We start from the raw sequence: 25059 nt of genomic DNA, 5'->3' as shown, positions 1-25059 counted from the left end.
ACTGGCATCATAAGTTATACACACCAAGCATATGAGGTCCAAATTGCACTTTACTAATTGCTAATTACAACAACCATTCCAAGCAGACCAGCAAGTTTAGATATGAGTGGGATTTCCTCAGCCAAGGAAATATGGCCGAGCCCAGCAGCTAACATCATTCCCAAAATGGACTAAAACCATTACGACCACAAGTAGCTGTATATTACATTTTGCATATCTTATCTAGATGAAAATGGTCAGTATACATGTTCTATAATGAGGATTCTGAGATGGCTTGTCAACAGAAACGTAGTGCCATGCCTCATGGTGCCACATTCAAACTCCCTCTTTAATGGGTAATTTTTTTAAATGCACCAAACTGGCCTGATAACCTGCATGGGCAGATTGGCGATTTAAAGAGACTGCAGGCAGCAGGAGGCAAATACCATGTCTAGGCAACTGAGCAAATCATCATCTTTCACTGAAAAAACGCTACAACCACTCTGGGCACACAGTTTGTCATGATTCCCATTAAAACTATCATTATGTTCTGACTGAGTGGATGAAATAACTACTCTGAACCCAATTAAGGAACAGAAAAAAAATAATGCTATCTGCAGTGGATCCATGTAAGCAAGACACTGAATGCCATGGCAGTGTAGAGAATCCAAAGCAGGTGGGCCATGACGAGATAGTCTTGTTTGCCACCTGGCCAGAGAGCAACATGGTTACTTTGACTTCTCCAGATGGGATGAGTTCTGTAACTAGTTGGAGAGAAATGCAATGAACATGTGCACAGTGTCTCAGTGAAGCAACGGCAAGCAGTGATTGTACTGCATTGGTAGATTAGAGTCATAAGGCCAGCTACTCTTTCTTATAAAGAGGGCCAGTCCTGAGGTTGAACTCTTCCAGTCTTCTGACAGCTGGAAAGCTCTCAACATCTAGATCAGTTAACTCATTTGGTAAATGACGGCAATACAATACATATTTTTAAAGTTTAAAAGGTTAGACAAACAAAAAATGTAACTTGTGTTTAAAAGAGTCTCTAAACAGAAATGGCATGTCGGCAAAATATCTGACAGCCTGGCAGTACAAAGAAATTAAATCTTCCATATGAGAGGCACTTTATTTCTATTACATTTAGCAAATTGACTCAACCCAGTTTGAGGATATCTATATTCAGGCATTTGGACTGTATTGACTTTCTGAAGCAATTACTGTTAAACCAACTCACGCAGATGTACTGTCACAATATGGTGACAAGTCTACTGTTAGGAAAGCAAAATGACTCATTTAATGACAGGACGGCCAAATATAAAACTCCTGCATTTATGATATACAGTATTTATGCTGAGATACCATCTGGCTTGGACACAGAATAATGCTTAAAACAATCCGTTACAAATTATTTGGATTGCCTATCAACATTCTAAAAACAACACAAGACTTTGTCTGGCTCTCTGGCTCATAATTTCTAAGGCAATCCATCATCTTTGTAGGCCTAATTTCACAAAATTATATCATAATCATAAATCTATTGAGGGAAAAACAAACAATCATAACATACAATTGAGCGCAAACTGCCACCAGTGTTGGGACTTTGTCAAGTTTACAAAACTTCAGCAGGGAAGTTTATCATTTGTCCTTTTGACTTGATTTCCCAATAGAAATAGTACATAGATACAAAGCTGTTCAGCTATTGGACTTTTGTACTAGAACATGGACACAGAATAGTAGCTACGTATGGCCACAGTATATATATAAATGCATTTTTGGTTGGCTAATGTGAGTGCACCATCAAACAAGTAAGCTCCAGTTTTCCAAACATCATTTCAGTGGTGCTGTTTCAGCAAACTGATGGAGCTTGCCCAGTCAGTCAAAGGTTTACATTAGGAGAAGACAGGAACCATTAACTGTAGTTCTGCAATTTCCGTATACGAGAACAATCCCCGAGGATGAATAATGGCTACAATACCAGTAATGACTCAGGATAACATTACAATAAATGGTCACAACAGCAGAAAAGGTCAAAGAGTTTGCTATTAATAATGTGACTAATACTGATATTAAGACTGATGAACACAGTAATTTAAAGCAATTAATGCTTCCAATGTCTGAGGGAACATTTCACTTTTTACTCACAGCTGTGCAATTAAACAAAAGGCACTTAAGCTGCTTAATGTCCTGCTATACAGGGTATAAAGTGGTAAACATAACCTGTTATGCAAATGAGTGCATCAATTAAGCTAATTAATTCACGAATTAGCAAACATTGCTATGTCAACTTACCTGTCTCCATATAACACACAATACACTCCAGTAGGGTCAGGGAGTTCTATTCCACCCAGGATGGCCCTGTCTTTGCTCTTTACTGACCCTCCTGCCACAGTCTCATAATATCAGTATAACCTCATCTTAACAGCTACATCTGCCTCAGACTTAGCACACCACAGCATTTCCTTTGATTTGCCATTGGCAGTGGTGGAAAGCCAGAGGATCCTATAGATGACAGCTGACGTCACAGGGCCTTCTGCCTCCGGCCACATTGCTCACACCAACAACTCATCGAAGGGAAGCGAGAATCATTAATCTTAATACACTTTTTCCTCCTGTATGCAGTGGGAGACACCAGCTGTTTTGACCTCAGAGACCCCTAAGACCCCTTCTGCTAGGGTTTCACAAAGGCACTGGCACATTCCCAATCTGCCTTTGATGGATAGCATGTTTTTCTCAGAGTTGTGCAGAGCAGCACATTTCCTGGGCTCTAGAGTATCAGTAGATCAAGCCAATATTCCTGAACCACAATGCCTTGTTTCCCAGATACCAAGTACCTTGAGCATGTGCCCCAGTCCACAAAGCCCTCTGGTGATCCTGTCTGGCCATTTTAATTGGGCTACAGTGAGGGGAATTTCTGAGTGTATGCCCTGTTCATAGCCATCCTTATTCTCCTACTGTGAGGAGGATGCATTAATGGCCTCATCTTGACTTGCTCTCAGGTCAAGCTATGTTCCACACAGTCCAGCTGGTGCAGCACCTGAAAGCAATAAACTACATGAAGAGGTCCCCCTGCCCAGTCAGCAGGCACAACACAGCATTTGTGAAGTAAGCATGCAAGTTCATTCTTGACCGTGGAAATGATAGTTTGAGAACACAATCCCAACTCAAGGGCCAGCTTTTTCCTGAGCTTTCGTCGTCGCTTTGTGCGATGGGCTTAAGGCTATTATTTATTAATCACATTATACTGGAAGTTGTCCACTTTACAAATAAAGTATACAACAAATGGTTTTATGTTACAATCATTTGTGCCACAAACAGTTGACCTAAAGGTGCTTTCACAACGCCATGCTGCAACCGGCCTGACAACAAAAAAATCAAAGCATTCTTAAAAGCAGCTGCTGCCAAAGCCAGGCAGATACAGCCAGAAGTTCAGCACAGTGAACTCTTTACGTGGGCTGAAACGGCTTTCATACCTTTACTGCTGTGATCATCACCACTTCCCCTTTGAAATGACAGGGTTCCAAGACAGCTAATTGAAATGACTGGAGGCGCTGAGTTGCTGCGCGGCGGTATAACAGCCCCTTAAAAGGAATCAGCAGCTGATCATTTGTCCCGCACGATAGGACACCAACAAGTGTTATTACCAATAAATTAAAGATTAATACCGTGTGTGTGTGTGTGTGTGTGTGTGTGTGTGTGTTGGAAAAGGGGGGTCATATCACGCAGGTCTGGTTGGTGTGTGACGGAGACATGGCAGCAGGGGTCCACAAAGGAGCAGAGAGAGAGTTGAGCTTATGTCAAAGGAGACAGTTTCTGCCCTCCCCCCCTCTGCCCACCAACCCACAGAGGCCCAGGCTTGTCACAGACCCCCACTGCGCTGTCTGGGAGACCTGTTTCCATACACAGGGGACATGGAACTGCAGCAGTATGCGTGTGTGGGTGGGTGTACTTGAAATGCCATTATCCGTTACTATCTAGCCATGAAGCCATTACTAGCTGCAACTAAATATAAAAGTAGGTAGAACCATTTACACAAGAGAATCTGCTCATGCATAAGTAACTAAATTTTACATTTTGTGTTACATAAAGTCAGCAAAGAAATAGATTTTTTTGTCATAAATGTGAATGAATTTGTCGCTTACCTTCTTCCATGGTGAGTGCTGTCATGGATTCACTGTCTGCCCCCTGGAACTCATTGAAATATGGCCGCACTTTAATCTCATAGACAATGCCTTTCTTCAGACCAGAGAGAGTTATGTCCCTCTCTGAGGCAACCTTCAAGTCCTGTATCTGCCATGGCCCTGGGGAGGGCAGTCCTGACGTCTGCCGGTACAGCACACGGTAGCCTTGAATAAACTGGGATGGATTCTCCACCTGTGAGGAGAGGAGAAGGAGTGAGCGAGTGGGACGAAGACATGCTGTACGGTAATGATGAGGGAGGTGGTGTACATCTGTGTGTGAACTGCTTTGGAGCTGTGGATCAACATTCAGTTTGTGTCCTCTGTCAGTGACATTGCACGCTTAGTTAATCATACAGTTTAATTAGCAGCTGAGGAGCAAGAAACCACATGAAGAGCGATAGCTGAACAGCACCCCTGACTCAGACCTTCAGCACAGTTTTGGACTCAAAATACTGGATGAAAACAGTTTTTACTTTTTTGCTGGTGCATTTCAGGGGACGAGTAAAATATGTAATACATAGAACTCATAGTAATGGCTTGTTAACAAGGGCAGAAGCAAGAAAAGGCTTTTACAAGTGATATAAAGCAGCTGTTTATCATAGGACCAGTCAAAATATATTAGGATAGATTTCTTTTCTTTTCCTCTCTCTCTCTCTGTCTCTCTCTCTCTCTGTCTCTCTCTCTGCAACCTCAGCATGGCATTAACAGAATAACTTGTTAATCTAAAAGCCTTATAAACACAAAATAATTTATATGGTTGAGGCCATGAATCAAAATAAAGTACCCTTGTCTATGTTCACTTTCCCATTGTCTTAGAAGATGGTCGCAGAATTAATCAAGATGAAGTCTGGAATAAGAGTCATGGTTACAACTAGGTGAGTGACACTTTGTTGAGCATCTCTGTTTTGTCACCTGACATTTAGTGAAGTAATAGATTGTCCAATTAAAGTTTACTGAAATATGAAATCTAAAATGGGAAATGCACATTTGTGTAACTGTTTCCACAGGACATGCACAAGGACTTCGGATCAAATTCAACAGTGTGCACAAACCACTTCAATACAGACACTTTTGCTTGACAATGGGTAATGAATGAGTCTGTTTCCCGCAAATGGAGCCTGGTCGAATAACGCCCGCGTACCCATTCAGATCGAGCACAAACACAGGTTTATCTTGTCACTGTGTCAGTCTGTGAGCACCATTACAGTACACTTTGTCGTACAGACAAGCATGAAATAGCAGACTAGTGTAAGCCCGTCCTAGGTGTGTCATTAACCTACAGCAGCAGGCAGTAGGGACACCTTGCCAACAGACAAATAACATTTCCCAGATAAAGGACTGACTGTTAACTGCCTCCAGAAGTGACACATGTAGCACCTAATGGTGATGTATTTGTCCTGAATGGAAACATTAGTCTTGATTCCTGCATCACCTCAAACCATTCTAAATTGATGGAGCACCAGCTGCTCAGACTATGAATGTGTAGCCATCCTTCAATGTTTAGGAGTGTGTGTGTGCCAACTAATCCAAAACATAGTGACATGCCAAGTATGAAGTTCCCAAACAAGCTGGAAAGATTTGTTTTGCTGTTCTGAAGGTAAAACTGCCATAAATCAACGTAATAAAAAAAAAGAAGTACAATAAATATAAGTACTCACAGTCCATGTGACCTGCACTGAAGTAGAGCTAAGGACTACAGGGTTATGCATGCTGACCACCACATCTCCCAACTCCTTCTGCACGCGGCGGTGGTCCACTCCCTGTGCTGTGGGACTAATGTCTGGGAAAAGAGAGAGAAATGCAAGCATGTAGAGTGGAATATTGATGCTTATCGCTAAGAATCCATCACGACACATTCTTATTTCTGTACCTTGAGTCCGGACAGGCTCAGACATGAGGCTAGGGTCCCCAAGCCCTTGAGCATTGATTGCCCTGATGATGAACAGGTAGACAGTATTGGGTCGCAGGTCCTTGACTGTGAACTCGGTGGTCTTTGCATGGTCTGCCACTGTCTGCCAGCTGTTACTCACTGACTGACTGTAGAGAGAGCATGATTAAATCAAATTAATTATGAAGAATCCTTTCCTTACTTTAGAAGTAATCTAGACAGTTTATTTGAGGCCGTACACTGGTATGCTGTGCTCCCAGGGACTAAAAGCAAAAATAACATGTCACACAGTGATGACATGCCATAATCACTTATGAAATCTTTAGAAATACTTTCTGTCATTGTCAAAAAGAGTAATCAGGGTAACAATCATGACACATGCTAAGCCTTTGTAGTCCTTTCTTTTTGTCAACTATTTGGTAAGAAAAGAAAAATGCCAATTCTCACGTGCCAATCATTTTCTGCTTGAAGTGAGCTTTTATTTGCCATATAATTAGCATTCAAATTTAAATACCAGAACATTTTTCACTCTTGTGAAGTGAATTGTAAGCCATCCAGAATTCTCTGCTTGAAACTGCCCTGGCTTGATTGAATGCCCACAGAAGCACCCACCACTGTAACTGCCATGAAAGTTTGGGGTCACTAAATGTTGCTGGAGGCCATAGGTCACAGACATACCCAAAGGCCTCGATGACATAGGAGGACACTGGGGAGCCCGCCTCTGGCCCCGGTTCCCATGACAACGAGATACTGCTCTTGGTAACATCAGTGACCTCTGGCTTGGAGGGCGGTCCTGGGAGGGCTGTTGCGTTGTGAGACATGAAGTCTAAGAGGTCGGTGGAGTCTGACAAAGGAGGAAACGTAGAGAGACAAAATGAATATCTGCAAATGCAAAGCACATCAAGCAATGTTATGCTTGTTATGCATACAATTGTGTTAATTTTTCATATGCATTATTTCTAATGAAGCAGACCTCTGACATCCAAGTAGGCACTCCATGATGTTTCTCCACTGGAGCTGGTGGCAACACAGGTGTACAACCCCGAATCAGACAGCTAAGGACGACAGATTACGATATTATAATTAAGGTTACAAATAAGATTCAATATAATCTACAACTTCAACAATTAGGCTGATTTCAGAGATGTATTCTAACAAAAACCAAATGTAACACTAAAAACCAAAAGGTGAAGCTGTCTGTATGAACCTGACCCATAAAGATTCTTTTTGTAATACAGATAACACAGATTTCCAGGGTGTGCTCTATTGCTGTGTTCCACTGAATCCAATAGTCTTTGAAACTCTGATCCCAGATGGTTTCTACAAGCTCTTGCGTCACTCTGGGCTTTGAAGGAGGTTCACAGCTAGCAGTACAGTAAAAATGCATTAACCTCCACTGGCCTGCATTTGGCTCGAGAAATGCCAGAGAGTGGATGAGAAAACTTTAACACCGGCCAATGAAAAAAAGAGTCCAGTAAGAGCTTACATTAATTTTCTTAATTGATTTCCTCCAATAATAGTCAACCCCTATTCCCACAGCCATCAACATTATCATCATCAGTGCTGACACAGGGAATAAGAGATATGACAATCTATTTCATATTGGCAATGCCTTAGGAGCCCCTCACAACTATGCAATCTCTCAAGAGAGAGTAGAAGAGAGAGAGAGAGTGACACAGAAAGAGCACTTTGACACTGTGACAGGACACTGTATATTGCACTTCCTCCATTATATTACCCCCTTTGGACTCCTCTCACGTGTCCCTGTCCTTGAGTCCTTGAGTCTAACTGCTGCCTCAGAGATTCAGCCTAAATAGCAGCGTTTAACAACTTATAAAAATCAATCCTCACTATTCATCTTTTAAAAGCAACCTGACTGCACTTGTCCATTTGAATTACATTCAGCTGACATCAGCTGGCAGATGAAAGAATGTGTCTCTCGTCTTTCACATGCAATAGAAGGATGTGATGTACAAACATAAAAAACTGGGACTAGGGGCCCTATCTTGCACACAGCGCAATTTACTTTGTACACTGACGCATGTATCATTCCTATTTTGCACCCGACGCACCCGGACTTTTCCCTCCACTGACTCATGTCGGTAAATTAGGGAATTAACTTGGGCTCCCGGGGCCGGTTCAGCAAAAAGAGGAGGCGTGTTCCGGCGCAAACGTTTCGTAGTGCTATTTTGCAGTTTCAGAAAACAATTCCGCCACAGACCAGGAAAAACTAAAGTCAGTGGCGCGTTATTCAGATGCTATTTTAGCTTGGCCGTAATGTAGGGTGTGCACACCGCGCATACACTTTGCTTCTCTCTTCTCACGGACCCAGCAGTTCCCATTTTTGCAAACCATACATAAATAGAAGGAACAATATGACCTTGTTTTACACAACATTTCCATGAATCATGGATGTGTTGATGACATAAATGAGGAAATATTAGAGGACTTAAGGAGATGTGATGTTGAACTGTATGTGCCAATGCCACTTAACCCAAATGCCCCAGCAGCAGCACGGGAGAGGAGAGACAGAAGAGCTGCATCGTCTATAGTGAGGTAATCTCGGTCTGTTAGACTACATTGCAAAAATATCACCATGCATTCATAACCTTGTGATTCAGTGAGAGTGAGCCCAAAACATCGGAAAGTATGTTTTTGTGACATTTCTTTATTTACATTTTGTCAAAAAGAAAAATCAATAGCAAATGTCGGTCTATATATGGATATATATGGATGTATTAAGAGAGTGCGCCTAGCAAATCCACCATTATAATAGCAACAGCGCCTGAGATCCGTCCACAAAGCTACTTGCGTTTGGCGTTTGATTCTTGCGTTTCAGATCATTAAAATAAGGCCCCTAGATGTGTGTTTGAGTTTTTGTGTTTGTATGTGTATCTATGTATGTACTATACATTGAGGTCCTATTTTTTGTTTTTATTGAAAGCGCAGTAAAAGCTAGGTCATCAAGTTAATGAAACAGAAATAGAATTTGGAGTCCTTGAGGCCTTGAGAAATATGTGCACAGTGTGATTATTTGCAGGCACACATCTACAGGAGATTTAGTTGATATGGCGCCGAGTAGGAAACAACATTCATTTTTTGGGGTAAAACATTCTCCCAAAGACTAATTAACAATCTTTTGTTTTTATTAATTAATCCCTGGGTCCCGATAGAACTGCTGCCAGTGAAATTTGATTGCTGGAATTGCTTGGACCACCACCAAAAAGGAAGGGAACCTTGGTAAATTGTAGCAAAGTCACCGTGTTTCCAGTTCTTAGCAATTACTTTGGTGTGTACAATGTTATCATATGCAATAGAGTTGCAACACAGATGAGACCCAAATTGCACTAAACTGGAATTATCCTTAATTCTCTACGGTATATAAATAGTAGGCCATTGTGCCATGTAAATTCTACACGTACAATGCTGCATGCTAACTTCTATGTATATGCATCTCTCTGTAATACACAATTACCCACCCTGGTACTCTGGATCTGAAGGCTGCCATGCTCCAGCAGGGAAAATCGCGGATCCTTTCCAAGCAGACTGGCCCCATTCTTTCGCCAGGTGACCGTGGGCTCTGGGTCCCCTGATGCCTGGCACCTGAGTAGGGACACACCTCCCAATGCCTGCGTTTGATTGGATGGGCCTTGTCGGATAATGGGTGGAGGGCGGTCCTTCAGGGCTAAAAACAATAATCAAGGAACAGGAAATTGTTTTTTTTAACACACATTTCTAGCACTATAATTTGTGTGTCATGGTCTTGGCATGTAGCAATGACTCTCTATTCTAACTAGTTAGACTTTGCCTGATTTGTTGGAGAAAAAAAACACATGACCTTATCACAAGGTGTTAATTTGTGATTGCAGTAATTGCATTGGTGACTGCAGGCCCAAGATGTTAGGGTTCAATCTGATGGATTTGTTGTGAGAGAAAGTGACGGTTTTGTGAGCCTTTCCCACAGTAAGGCAGTGTGCTCATGGCACTGCATCACACCTTTGTGCTTTAATTACTATGTGAGGATTAACGATGCTTCACCCGTGGTGCTAATTACCATACCTTCTTTATAACACCTCTCAACACATCCATGCCTGTCCTCTCTCTTCCTACTCTGACTCATAGCTGAACCTCCTCCCTCTTTGCATCCCCCCCCCACCACACACGCACGCACGCACACACACACACACACACACACACACACACACACACACACACACACACACACACACACAAAACAAAACTCTGAATTAGAATGCCAAGCAGAACAACAATACATATCTTTTAAAAGCATGTTATATCATCCAGAAAAGAGCCTCTGCACTCTGCATCAGTAATTTCTGGAGTGTTGAAGCTCTCTAGACCTTAACTACTCCCCGCTTCCAATTTCCTCACTGCTGCTCTCAACTGTTATCAGGGTCTGTCTCCATTTGTACAAGTGTTTACAGCAGCTTCCCCTTGCCTTATCTTTCATCACACCTCCTTCAGCACAATGAGGAACACAGCAACTCAAGCAGGATAGCAGAGAAATCAAGTACAACTTGATGCAGGTACAGTAAGCAGAAACATGTGACATGCCAGTTATTATGGAAGCTGAACTGTTTGCATTTAGGTGGCAAAATAAACACATTGTATAGTGTATCTGACAAGCATTTATTGGGATTTCACTGATCTGTGAAAGTGCTATGAACATAAAATAAATAAATCAATAATCAGTCTTTCGTGAGGAACCTCAGTTGAGCATTGGTCTTTATAATGGCTAAAGATAGACAGCCTGGTATTGCATTTTCAGAGAATTTTCATTACATCTACTGTATAGCAAGCTAATGTTACCCCCAAGTGATTAGAGAACCAACAACAACATCATATTGCTGTTCCTAATTTAGCTGCTGTAAGAAATGCAATCATACACTCCAGCTTCAGTGACAGAGGTAATAATAAAATGTTGCTTTTCAAGATTGTTTATCACTTATCACTACCAGAGGCTGCCCAGGCTGCAAAATAAACAGAATTGTTTTACAGTAGGTTTGCAGATAAAGGGATGTTGGGAGATTTAACTACTGATTGTATGCCTGCTACAGAGTAAATGTTGATTATTAAAACATTGATTAGATTAGTATATCTACTCCGAGCATCAATTTCTACAAATACCACCACACCCCTGCCCAAAACTAGATTTGAAAGGTAACTTAAGGTCTGGGATTGTACTCTTTGATCAAGCATCACACACAATAGCCTCCAGGCATCCTCTGTGTCCGTAGGAATCAGTCGGACAGGTTGGAATTACTACACTCAAAATCTATCCAGTATCAAATATTCACCACCTGTAGGCTTGAAATATGGATTTTAAAAGAGTGTAGCTTGCTCCTACGTGGAGGGAAGCGGCCGTGGTCAGCTTGTATTTCAACCTATTTCAGGCAGCTACATTGGATTCTAATGTTGACCCAGTTTTACATCCATAGAAAATCGCCAAACCACTTCTCCTGCATCACAACTGTCTACCAGTATTCTCAGGTTACAAACAACTTTCAGTTAAAGAAATGGATAAATAAAATGCCTGTGTTTCAATCCTCACACACAACCTTTCTTAGCTTGCAAGCTACTGTATGCAGTGGTGTTCTTACAGTGGTCAGGCCCTGTACTTGCCAATTCAATCCAAACACAAGAATTACTATAGCTTCATCTTCAAGTTGCAGCACGTACCATTCACTCAAGTCTGACTGGATAATTTATAAACCTGCCAGTCACACATCATACGCAACACCCAGGGTGGAGCACTAGTCCATATCTGGACCTTCAGAAAGTTTATATCCAATGCAGGCCTCACTTGGACACCCCTAATCTTGAGTAATGCTAGAAACGTCACGTCAACCTTCCAAAACTCCACTTGGTATCACAGCAAGTCTCTGCTTACAGCCATCAATCATCTGCATGTTTCCCATCCCTCATGCTCCGCACGAGGGATTTTCATATTGATCCATCTCCTCTGAGTGACAGAACAGGAGTCATTTCCTCTCTAAAAACACTTCAACAGATTTTAATTTAATAATGTGTGGGAGAAAAAGTCAAGAAACAAATGGAGAGAAGGGCATAAACAGCTCCCAGCTGGCATCAGCACAGCACTTAATGTTAACATTAAAGCTTTGTAAAAAAAAAAAAAAAAAAAAAAAGAAGAGGAATGCTAAAGTGTCTCTCCATCAATGAGACAGTTTTACTTTATACTGTTTCAGTCTTTTCAGACCATTCACATTTACCGAAGGGAGGTGATAACGATATGGATTGATTTTTCTTTTACAACATATAGATGATTCTTCGCTGATCTGAGTGTAGGCAGATAAAAAGCATTCATTATTAACTGTTTTATTAGTTCTGAACAATGCTGCAAGCATGTCTGTGTTTTTCTGTATGATTTTAAAGCCCAGTATGCATCACAATAAAAATGCATCAAATACAACTACAGAATACTAGTGACAAGGCTATTAAATCATAATAAGTGTTGCTAGTAGTACCCTGAAAGGATTGCTAATGCAAACCTGCGACTTCAGGAAGCTAAGTAAAACATATTTTATGGTTCCACATTCTAAAGTCTGAATAATATCAAGTTGTGATTACGAACTGCAGTCATTGCAATTTTATACTTTTTAAATATTCTTAGAAATCATTATATAAAGCAGTGGTGTCACCTACCAGCTATCAGGAGAATCCCTAAAGATGATACAATGTAGGAAAAAGTCATTCCATTGTGGTAAAATTACCTGTATATTGTGCCATGCGATCATGCAATAGTATACTGTGCATGTGCTTCCCTATTGCATAGAGTAATTAACCTAATGGGGCGTAACAATAGAATGTAGGTTAACAATGTTGAAACAAAATGGCTATTAGCACATGTTGGTGCTGTTAAATCACATACTGCAACTAAGAAAAAGTAGCTCTCTAATTTTAGTATGTGTGTGTCTAGCCTTACCGTCTGCTACCTCAAGCTGGGCCTTGGCCATGATGCTGCCTGCTACAGTGAGGGCCTGGCAGACATAATACCCTGCATCAGAGCGTTGCACAGATGAAATGGTCAACTCTCCATTCACAGACACAGAAACACGGCTAGCTTCCTGTGTTGGCTGGTTGGGAAACAGAAGATCCTACAGGGAGTGAAAGTGGGAAGCAATGTAAATAAAATGGGATGGCATACTTGCTTTGTAGTCCAAAGGTATAAAATCTAGAAACTGGAACCTACTTTTAAGAAGAAGTTGTAATTTAGAAAAAAGTGTTTTTGAGCAGATACTTTATATTCACAAACCCTCATAAAGTAGACATTGTGTACCACACAAACAACTACAGTACACTGCTTCAAATAGATTACTGGGACAATTATTACGAATCTCCTTCACATTGCCATTAGATCTTTTGGTAAAATGTAGGAACTAATTAGCAATTTCTTGGCTTTGAATAGTTTAAATTACATCTTTCTGACAAGGTTCTGCTAAACTAATCTGTGTTGTACTCTATCCCAAGGGTCAATTTTAAGACCCATGTTTTTTTCTTAAATTACATGCTAACCCTTGGTCATGTAATAAACAGGCACATATACATATTTGCATTTTGTGCAGATGGTATCTTTTCACATGTTTCTGTCACTAATAGTGACTTAAACTATACTAAAAAATCACTTTGCCATATTAAGGTGTAATTGTCTTCACATTCTCCTAATGGGAGAAGACTGAGTTTAATGTATTTTAACTTTACATATTTTGCCAACTGACTTTAAAGGAATCACTCCTGTGTTCAAGACATGTCTTCAATTTGCTTACATATTCCAACAATTATGTACAATTCAGTTAGAAAAGTAGGTCAATGTCTCTTTCCTACTAGGTCTGAATGGCAGTTTACCCCCAGAGTGATAATCCTGCTGTAATAACCTGCAGTCATGGTTGTAAAATTGAGGCATCAGCGTTGTCTGTTTCTGCACCCCCCAGGCAGACAAGCTGATGGGCAGGAAAGGACATTAGCCTGCTTTCATTATGTCTAATGACTCTAATGCTGCACATGACATTGTTTCTTGCTAAGTGAATTTGCTGGTCAGACTGGTGTAGATTAGTGATAAATGACCACTTCATTATCTGTATGTGGAACAGAACCACATTTTGCTTTTCCCTGGTTTGATCCTTTTAGTCAGATCCTTGGCTACTGTTTTTATATTTTAGATACTTTACCCTGAATGCTGCTGCAGAATTTATGTCTGTATAGCAAAGTAGGCTTATAAGAGATATCATTAATTTCACATCATGCACACATACATACACATACAGTACATACAGATACATATAACCAAGTACATTACCTGGCTACCCTCTCGTTGCCAGAAGACAGTGGGCTGAGGTTTGCCCCTGGTCTCGCAAGGAAAGGTAGCTGTTCGTCCTTGGGCCACAATCTGGTCACGGGGTCGCACCACAAACTGGGGCGCCTCTGAGGTTAGAATAAACCATAACACAATAGCAACACATTTGCACAGTGCGTATTATAGAAAGGACTAGTTGAAAAAGTCAAATGCTTGGACTGAAGGTCCATCTGCAAGCTAAAAGGTTCATGCATTTGGTCTTGGCTATTACTTTATAAACTATTTCTTGACTATGCCAATCACACAAGCCATTCATCCAGCTGCCAGAACACCAGAATGAATGATATCGACTAATTTGCAGGATGCCTTAACGTCCTCCTCAATTTGAGTTTTTGAACTAGGGCATGTCAATCATACTGTATCTGGACACCTTGAAAAAAGTGAGGTGGTAAATTCAAACTGCCAGAGTAAAGTCAGGGGTTGATAGTAACAATGTAGATATGCATGTCCAATATTAGTTCGATGAATGTGTTTGTGGAATGCCACAACAGCCCATGCATACATGTGTGTGATCAAAAACAGAAAGAGAGCAACGCATGCCGAATGGGATCAGCTCTTACTTACCGACGGGGCGAGCTGGTGACACACAACAATGGTGTGGGTGAGATTAACACACAGCACAGAGAGAAAGAAAGCAGAGGAGTAGAACAGAGGGACAGAAAAAAAGAATGAAAATCAGAAATGAATGAGATGGAGTTGGGTTTCCATCCATGAAGTTCAAGGGGGAGGAGGGTGGAGCTCAGTCACCAAAAGCAGGTGATGGCATGGGCCTCAAGGAAATGGCACCTTGGCAACGTTAGGGGGGGAAGGGTACCCATTGCCAAAAACCACTGGCTAAACAATTGATCTGTTACACTTCTGTCACAAGAATAGCACATTCACACAGATCTGTTTGTATATCAAGTGTCTCGTGTAAATGAAACAGACTTTTGGCAAGGGCAGACATAGACTAGATTAAATTAAATTGATTAAATAGCAGATTATAATATTATAATATTAAAAAAATCTGGCTGACTGTCATGTATTTCTTTTGTCACACCTATCACATCTCAACATCAGCCCAATAAGAACTTTAATCAGTGAAAGTAATTACAAGCATATCCCTAACAGCTAGTGCATATATAACAACACGAAGAAACCAATTAAAACATTCAGTTAAAGCGATAGTTGGGAAATTTTGAAGTGGGGTTGTATGAGGTACTTATCCATAGTCCGTGTATTACCTTCAGTAGGTGGCAGTCGGCATACCCCAGTTTGAAAAAGTAAACAGGAGGACAGGCACAGAAGCTAAACAATGTACTGTAGGCAATGCACGGGACCAGCAGACAAAAAAAAGTATTTTAGCCACCTAAAAGAGACCCCCCTAAGAAAATCTATATCAGCCTAAATGTACACTGTATTTACAATATTTTCACCGCTCTACTGTCAGACATCCCTTTCCTATGGCACTACATTTCCTCAACTGTAGAACTTCCCGATTCCTCATGCCTCAGACTCTCTCTTTTGGAAGAGACAACTAATAAAAGAAAATAATCGAAACGAGTGATTAAGACAGCGGCGAGGAAATGCCGTTCACTGTGGAGACGAGAATACTGTAACCAGAATATACAGAAGAAGAACATTTGCAGAGTGAGACTGAACCACTGAAAGAGAGAGGGAAAATGTCTGTAGAAACTGAAGGAAAGGGCTGTCTGACGTCAAGGTAAAGCAGTGAAAATATTCTAAATATAGCGTACACTTAAACTGAAACTATACGTAGCTGATGGCCCCATCCACAGCAGTACTAGCTTAGTTTCTATCTCAATACTCCTGTCTGTTTCTCCAAACTAGGGGCATGCTAACCATCCTCTACTGCAGGTTATACACTGACTATTGGTAAGTACTTCATACCACCCCGCTTCAAAAAAGCCGAATTATCCCTTTAAGGTGTTTTTTTTTCTTTTCGTTATCATTGATAATTTCCTTTCCTTTCTGAAAATGTCCAGTCAGGTGTTTACTGCCTTAGTGCAGCTTTTGTATTAGTGGTCTGTGTCAACTCACTATGTCATATTATATTTAAACACAAATCTGGCTTAACATAAGGGATATATCACTCAAAATATGTCTTGTTTGGCTCCAACATCAATCTTAAGATTCGGTCATTTCAGGATATAAAACAATTCATGCATGAGTAACAGGAACAAGAATATGAATCCAGTATATAAAGTATAAAGTAATAAAGAAGGAATGAAAAGTTTATGTTATGAGTCATGTGATGACTACATGTACATCATACATATGTATGAAGATGTATGATGTACTTATCAAGGTGTTAAGAAAATGTTATGGGTTGGTTCTGAGTCAAGTGTTACTAATCTCAAATTGTATGAAGAATGTTGTCATGCTCTCCATTTATAACGACAATGTAAAGAGCAGAAAGCAGAGGGCGTCTGATTTGGCAAATAGCAATATATTGTTTTTTATTACAATATCAACCTTTAGTATGAAAAAGCTTCCTCACATTGATATAGTGTAAATGTGGAGTGAGTGGGCTGGATGGAGAATAATCCCCCCCAGGAGAAGTCATAACAGTTCACTTAAAGCTAGTTAGATTGTTCACATCTGGAGCCTAGCTGGAGATCTGGAGCAATCAACTATTATATGAAAGAAAAGCTGAGGCCAGGCCCAGCATTTCAGCAGGGGGGCAATAACACTCGTAAAGTGGGCAATAAAAGGCTGATTGTCCTGTGGCCTGCTTTTGGAGACACAAAAAATATCAGGGATGGGTTATGAGTTTGCTACGAGTGAGTCCACAAGCAGTTACCCACCTCTGATAGTTAGGTAGGCAGAGGCCTCCAGTTTACCCACGCGGTTCTCTGCTAGGCAGGTAAAGGTTCCCTGGTCACTGATTGATGCTTTCTTTATCCTCAGCAGGAAGTCCTCTTTTTCATATCTTATGTCATACCTGGCAGACAGAGAAGAACAGTGACATTGAGTCAAGTGACATCTCAGGTTGATTTCATGAAATGGGAAGATCAATAACAATTATGCACATCAGAAATCTTCATTTTAATAAAGTAAATACAATCAACAAACACCGAATTGAATCAAGGTTGCAGAAACGTGTATGATGTTTCTCGATGGAAGCTTTTACGAAGGTTGTGTCATTTTTGATAGAATAAAGACAGACTTTCTAAGACAATTAAGACTCCCTGCTGCACACACTCTGCCACAGTAGCAGAAAAAGGGAGCAATTATGCTGAGATGAAGGCACGGCAAAATGAAAGGTGCTTTCAGCTAGAACCCTGACTGTTCCATTATTTCAATATTTATAAAGACGAGCCACCCACCGTGGTGTGGGCTGTGCAGTATATGCTTTACAATATGTGTGTGTGTGTGTGTGTGTGTGTGTGTGTGTGTGTGTGTGTATCTGAGGGAGAGCAAGCAAAAGAGAGGAAGCAGAGACAGAGGGAAAGATAGACAAACAGTCTGAGAGTAAGGGCGTGGCACAGTCTGACAAACTGAATTTGATGAATGAGCCGAAGAGTAAGAAATGACTAATTCATAGATATGTTCCGTGCACCAGTGTGCATCCGCCAGTGCAACATACTGCAAGGCAGCAGTGGTGCAGTTAGAGTGCAGCGAAACATCTCAGCTAGCAGAGTTTAGATAAGCACCTCAGAGGGGCTACAGACAGAACGAGTAGAAGAGCAAGGAGCCGGGCTCTCCCTCTCTAGGGTCCCTTTTGGCGTGAGAGATCCTGTGAAATTGTCTAGCCAGCCATACTGATTCAGAGACAAGAGGCAAGTCAGGCAGAGAAATGGCACAAGGGGTGAGAAAAAGTCACATTTGAAGTAGATGTTCCAAAGGGTGTGGGCAGAATATCAATGGGCGTTGTGGGGTCTGTCCAAAATCTGCTTTGGACTCCATTCACAGCACATCTCTGACCCAGATACAGCCTTCCCAGGAGGCTGACGGGCTTACGAAAAGACTGAAAGAAGTGGAAGGAGGGAAGTGAGACGAGGTAGGCAGGTCTGAAAGTAGGACATGTTTCTAGAGTCAAGGGGTATTGAGGTAGAGGGCACAACACAGGTGGGCAGACAGACTGCCAGACAGAGACATAGGCAGTTAGTCTACCTCACAATTTATTCTGACACACCAGAGAGGGTACCATTCCTTTTTCAGCAGTAATGGCTTGTAACAGGTGTTAGTTAACCTGTTTCTCTTTCCATAGGGGATTCTATTTCTTTAGTAGTTCTTTTCAAAGCTAAATAATCATTTTTTTTCAAAGTTGACGTACAACATTTTGAGCATCCCAGGCTCCATATTTACTCAATTGTATGTGTTTAGTTGGTACTCTTGTATTTGATTTACTTGATGCTTGATTTACATGATAGCAATTCCAGTAGTAATTGAATATATATCCCAAAACATATAAGTGCATTATATATACATAATTACACAGTTCATTATATATACATAATGAGTTTTAGCTGACACATTTCCATCAATCAAAAGCAGGAGAACGGTTTCAGCGTAATAGATAACAAGTCAAACAGATTATAAGCTATATGGAAATGCATTGCTACAATATACTACCCAGTACTGTACCAAGTCTGATTTAATATGAAATTAAGTTATGCATCTTAATCAGGTTTCTCACAATTAGACAAGGTTCATCCAGGTTTACCCAGGTTATTTGAAACGTTATAGGATTTACATGCATCAATCCATAAGCAGTTTACATAAGCTAGTGAATGACACAGGTTGCTGTAATTTCTCATGATGTATCTGAAATTGCCATGAAAATAGTCAATAAGTTCAGAAAGAGTGCCTGCCTGTGTTTTGTGATTAAATAAAATGCAAGTGTTTGTTACAAACTATTATTTATTACATAAATTGGAATACTTGCTCAATTTAGTCGTAAAAACATTTTAGGTCCAGCTGAAATCACATTTTTGAAATGTATTATTAATAGTTTTATATTATTAAAAGGAATAAAATAAGTCTTAAACCTACTGTATACTCAGACCTAGCGACGGAACTAAAAGGCTTTGATAGATGGCCAGATTGCATAATGAGACGTACTGTAATTAAAAGTATAAAGCGCTGAGCAGTAACTATTAAAGCGCACATGACAGGCCGATAATGACTTAAAAAATAAGTGCTCTAATGGGATTGCAAGGCAATTAACATGTGCTTATGATGTGGGTACACAAGGGTGAACCAAACCACAGGAACACCTTCGAATATGATGCAATACATTACAACAGCATCACAAACTACCAAAGAAACACCTTTCAGACTGACTGGAGATTATAAACTTCATTTAGGTACTATTCCTTGTAGGGCTACTGTATTGGATCACTTTATATTATATATTGTCGCTGTCAGGCTTGTACCTTCATATTTCGTCTTTTTTTTCAGAAATCAATGCTATTAGTCACCCTTTATGTCTGTCTGTGTGTTTTACAAACATTTAAATATCTATGAGGCGATTTTGTCTGAGGTAATTAGCTCAATAAAGTCTTGGACATACAAGGGTTTCACCCGATAGCAACAATATGCTTTTGCTATGTGTCAATCTCTGAATATTTTAGTGTCTTATGTACACACACATAAAGTATAGTGGTACTTGAAAGGGAAAATTTGTCAAAAGCAAACAATGGATAGACTTTAATCTGTTGTTAGCATAGTAGTTCAAACAGCAAATAATGAGATTCTCTGCAGCTAATAAATTAGTTTTGCCACACTGATGAAAGTCTTGCATGCGTAATGTTGTTGATTTCTTCTTTTTTTTTTTTATTCAACTTATTAGCTGTGCTTCAGCATTCATCCATAATGACTTTTATTGTATAAATACACACACACAAACACGCAAGCATCCACAGACATATGCACAACACATATTCACACATATCCCTCACCTGCCGCGGGGAATGTCCACGTCCTCCTTTTTCCAGCGCAGTGTAGGAGGTGGGTCGCCATGAACCTGACACCTGAACTCTACAGCCTCGTCAACTAAGACCACCTGGTTCACAGGCCGTTGCACAAACACTGGTCTTTCTGGATGTGGGCAACACACATAACACGGATGCTAATTATACTTTTGACAGAGTGGTGAATACTGTAATGTGCTAGTGTGCAGTGAAGTCATGCTTTATTCCTTTTTGAGCCAGGCAAAAAGTACATGTCAGAACTTACCAAACACTGAGAGCTGAGCTTTTTCACTCTCTCTCTCCCCAACCATGTTGGCCGCCACACACACGTATATCCCCACGTCACTCTTCTTGGTGTTTGAGATAGTTAGCTTTCCTCCACGAACCTAACAAAAACAAATGCATGTAATTACAATGAACCATTCAAAGTGCTTACCATTGTAAAAGCTCCAGGTGAATATAAACAGGTAAATCACTGAGTGTGTGATTCAGAGTATAAGGGTCATGTCAAAGGCAGAAGAGTGCTCCCTGGGGAGTAGCCCACCGTGATCCTGTCATCTTTGAGGTCAAGACGAGCTTTATCTTTCCTCCAGAAGGTGGTGGGTTCAGGATGCCCGCGTGGAGGCTGACACTCGAGACTGGCAGTCTCACCGACCGCCACCACCACATCCTGTGGGTTCTGCCTGAAGTCGTCGCGTAACACTACGAGACAAAGTAAAGGGAGCCGGGATTGTTACTCCAACTGTAACAGTGGCTCATTCAGTAGATTAGTTTGAAGTTTCATAAGATTCCATTATGTGAACCAGAAAGTCGCTCTGAGACTGAGCTGTCGTGGGCTTACTGACCTCTACCACCCTTTTTCTAATGTGAGAGTCCAAAGATAAATCTATCAAATAGACTGCCTCACAGGACCCTCAGCAATCTCTCTGTCTTTAATAATACAGCTGTCCCCCTAAGGGGTATACGCATGGACTCTTCTTTACTGTAAAGCCAGGTAGGATTAACAATACACTATACATGGAAAGACATCTAGCAAAAGAGCAAGAAACATAAAAGGAATGTAAAAACAAAAAAGGAGGTCTAGAACAATAAGTCAAAGATCATGCATTAAAATTTCAAACAACACAATTTCTATAGACCTATAGCGGCATTTCCTTACATCCCACATAGGGAAAGTGTTGGATAGAACAAATAACCAACTGATGCTTCTCTTAAGTTATAAACACACATTAAATCACCAGTGCTTATTTATTTTTTTTTTTTGTAAAACCTCTAGTTGTGGGTGGCAGCAATGCAAATGTTGGTGCAGGCAGGTAGACAATTTGCCCTAAAGCTTGTGCTAGAGTAAACTTTATAGAGTCCATAATGGAACAGGTTCATCCTCTGGAGAGTATGAATGAGCCGAGAAGAGTATAAGTAGCTTGATGATTGTGCTGAAAGGAAAGTCAGAGGGTCCCCAAATCATTAAAACACATCCTCTGAGAACCTAGAAATTTCCCAGAGATTTTGGCAATATACAAATGCAATACAATAATCAATACAATCTGCTCTACTGTATCAAAGGCTGCACTGTGGGCTCTAAAAGATCCACTTTTCAAAGTTATTATTTTGACTAATAAAATATCCCAGTTGGGCTGAGACAGAATTGTTTTCTTCCTGAAACCTTGGATGAAAACAACACTTTGAAGATGGGCCTGCACTTTGTATCAGGTACAGGGTCAGACCTTGGTAACTTGAAAAGATGCTGCACCACTGCATGTACGGAAGCATCAGTGGCCAGGGATATTGACTGAATCACTCCTTTATGAGGCTTTATGAAATGGCTAGGGAACAGGTGCAAGGTCTCATTTAGGACCAGGGTTTAACTGGTTTCAAAATATCTCATAAATAATAACAGCAAATGTACTGAGATGTTCCTGTTACAGGGTTATACTGTTTCTTTTGAAAAATATACTTAAAGTCCACCATACTTTTCTGTAGAGGAATCAATACTGTAGCTAAAAGAAGGGCAACAACTTGAAATACAGTTGGTGAAATATTTTTTTTTTATCTTGAACATACACACCTTTAGTTGATTAGAATTCCATTTATGAGCAGTTATTTCTGCATTATTCCACTGTTGGACAAGCATTTAATTTTTCTATGGCAGGGATGTCTGTACTTGAGTTTGTGTGTTCAAAGGAGCGAGGACATCAAGAATTGTCAAGCAATGCCTGTAAAAGCCGTGCTCATGCATTTTGAACAGATGTATGAGCTAGCTGCTGCTAAGTTAAAAGGTTACAGCTTCAACACTTCCTAATTCTGTCACAACTGTTATCCCAAACATCAATTCAAAAGCTACTGCTTTAAGTAGCTACAGGAAGGACTGTACTGTAAGCCATCACTGGAATTATGGTTAAAAATAGAGATTGCGATTCGGATCCTGCGATGAGTTGTGCCCGCTTTGCATTAATACCTTATGACATGTTGTTTTGATGAAAAGCCTTAATGTAGGCCAATTTTGAATAATGAAGGGTCTTGTGTGACAACAGTTAAAATAAACTGTTAAAAAAAAGGAATGTCGAAATAAAGAATTTAAATATTATTTTTGTCAAAGAATTACCAGCATGTGAATAAATATTGGCTGCTAAGTGTCATTTCGTATTTCAGATATAATAAACGACTAATGGAATAATAGTGAGTCTAATTGTAATTCACACTTATTGGATGTAGATAATATCAGTTACGTAAATATCTAGGCAATTTTCTATTTTCGATTATCCAACTTATTTAATGTTAGTCAGTGCTTTGACTGTTTTTCAAGAAATGTCTGGTGTAAATTAAGAGCATGGCGCATAACTAAAACAAAATAATAGTTTGTGAAACTCAGAGCAGCATAAAACGAAAAGACTGGCTCAGTGTTGAGTTTGCTTTTCATCCTCATTACGGACATAAGCTGTTCTGATGATATACTGTAGCATGAATTCCAAGTCCCAGAGGACACCTCTAGTGAAAAAAAATAAATAAATAAGGAAGAAGCCAAGGGCCCTTCGGCCCAGCTGTCAATCACATCCAGTCCGTGCAGGAGTAAATGAGTCTCAGTTGCAGACACTACTTTGGCACAAACATATGCCCGACTCGCTGTAACGTGGTAAGGTACGCTTAGTGACCCATTCCATACACAACTACATTCCTGCTCCTGCAGTGTCACATTAAAGATGCTTCTGTAACAGCAAAGCTTGTCTCAAGAGACTGTGACACCCAGACACACAGGAAAAACTGGATAATTCAAGACAAGTGAAAACCCAATTACAGAAAAGTAAGGCAGAGAATGGGTATTGCGTCATATTAAATGGTATTGACAGTTTAACTGAACAATAGAGTTCATGTACAGTAACACAAATCTAAAAACCCTATGCCAACAAAAGAGACAAATAATAGTGTTGCCTGTTACATGTAATAGCGTTCAAGGTCTCAGCCATTTGCAATTGTATCTATTTAAAGGCCCCTACATCTTTACTTATTGTTTCAATTTCAGGGATATTTCCAATTTGCGCATCACCCCAAAATGACAAAAAATAGGGTTTTCATTTGTTTTCTGATTGATGGTGTACATAATGAATCATGTCTAAATAAATTGGAAGTGACTCACTAATTTTATACAATCTCTTGGTAATATGCTACTGTGCATTTGAAAGGGTATGGGGGTGGGGTCTTGTCCAAATACATAAATACTATGGGTTGTGACTATGTCATTTATTTAACCCCGACAGTATGCATTACCCCATTGCAATGACAGCTATCCCACACCACCAACACTGCTGTGGGTGTCCCCCGTTCCTTTCCTGTTCTCACTGAGAGGCCTCTGCAGGTTTCTGTAGGTGGCGTTCATCAGGCATTGGGGTGGGGGTAGTGGTGTTGTTCTAATCTAATCAATGTGGAGCCCCTGCGGAGGCAGCACCTATGTGTAGTCCATTGTCGGGTAGTAATTATTTCAGATGGCGGGGCCAGCACCACTGCCTAATGTTGTCTGATTGAGTACTGCTCAATTATTCAAACAAGCCATTCAGGGGGCTCACTCGTTCACCAGTTTCATTTATCAAATCAGAAGGACAATGATTTGTAAATGGGCTTCATTTCATGGCACAATGGGTGGTAAAATAATGTGACAAGGTGGAAGTATCTGAATACAAATAACTATGCAGGGACTCATTATATTATTAATAGGAGAGCGCGGGGGTTGTGTTTTAGTTTAAATTTTTAGATATTCCATCTTAGCATCCTGATTTCTTGAGATCCTCTTAAGCTACAGCAGCACTCCACAACTGAATTTAATTTCACCATGTCACCAGCAGATACATGAAGATCCCACTTGAGATCTTGATGCATGTTGCTCAGTGTAAAAGCTCCCCAAATCATTCAAATGTAGAATATCAACTCCATTTGGTAACAAATACATGGATTTAGAGTAGCCTGTTTAGTCTTATACAGTGGGGTGATGTTTCAAAACATCACAGTGCATTTATCAGATAACACATTTATTATCTTGTCTGGTGCACTTAACGTCTCGTGTATCCATTAAGCCTGCATACATTTACTGCAGTGTCTCTCTTCAAGGATGCAACACAAAGTTGCTGAGTAACAAGAAAAGGAAGTAACAATGCTTTGTTATGTTTGTATTTTAGTCACCCTCATGGCTGAGGGAAGGCAACTTTGGTGTGCTGC

The 25059-nt window shown here is 40.4% G+C and overlaps 1 protein-coding gene across 2 annotated transcripts in view; it reads right to left on the bottom strand.

Annotated features, from left to right (window-relative positions):
- LOC116064941 (roundabout homolog 2-like) overlaps positions 1-25059 on the bottom strand; it is an 83582-nt gene that overhangs the window by 14088 nt on the left and 44435 nt on the right. Inside the window, exons 3-15 of one of the 2 annotated variants that reach the window (XM_031320346.2) lie at positions 20900-21057; positions 20621-20741; positions 20344-20482; positions 17245-17381; positions 15002-15013; positions 14381-14505; positions 13010-13181; positions 9525-9730; positions 7019-7100; positions 6724-6889; positions 6028-6194; positions 5816-5937; positions 4119-4350 (exon numbers count right to left, since the gene is read on the bottom strand). In XM_031320346.2, coding sequence (XP_031176206.1) covers positions 4119-4350; positions 5816-5937; positions 6028-6194; positions 6724-6889; positions 7019-7100; positions 9525-9730; positions 13010-13181; positions 14381-14505; positions 15002-15013; positions 17245-17381; positions 20344-20482; positions 20621-20741; positions 20900-21057 — 1839 coding nt within the window. The remainder of the gene's footprint in view (positions 1-4118; positions 4351-5815; positions 5938-6027; positions 6195-6723; positions 6890-7018; positions 7101-9524; positions 9731-13009; positions 13182-14380; positions 14506-15001; positions 15014-17244; positions 17382-20343; positions 20483-20620; positions 20742-20899; positions 21058-25059) is intronic. The other variant, XM_031320347.2, reaches the window with a different exon arrangement.

The sequence above is a fragment of the Sander lucioperca genome, chromosome 13, assembly GCF_008315115.2.
Source record: "Sander lucioperca isolate FBNREF2018 chromosome 13, SLUC_FBN_1.2, whole genome shotgun sequence".
NCBI lineage: Eukaryota > Metazoa > Chordata > Actinopteri > Perciformes > Percidae > Sander > Sander lucioperca.
This window is presented reverse-complemented; position numbering and strand designations above follow the sequence as displayed.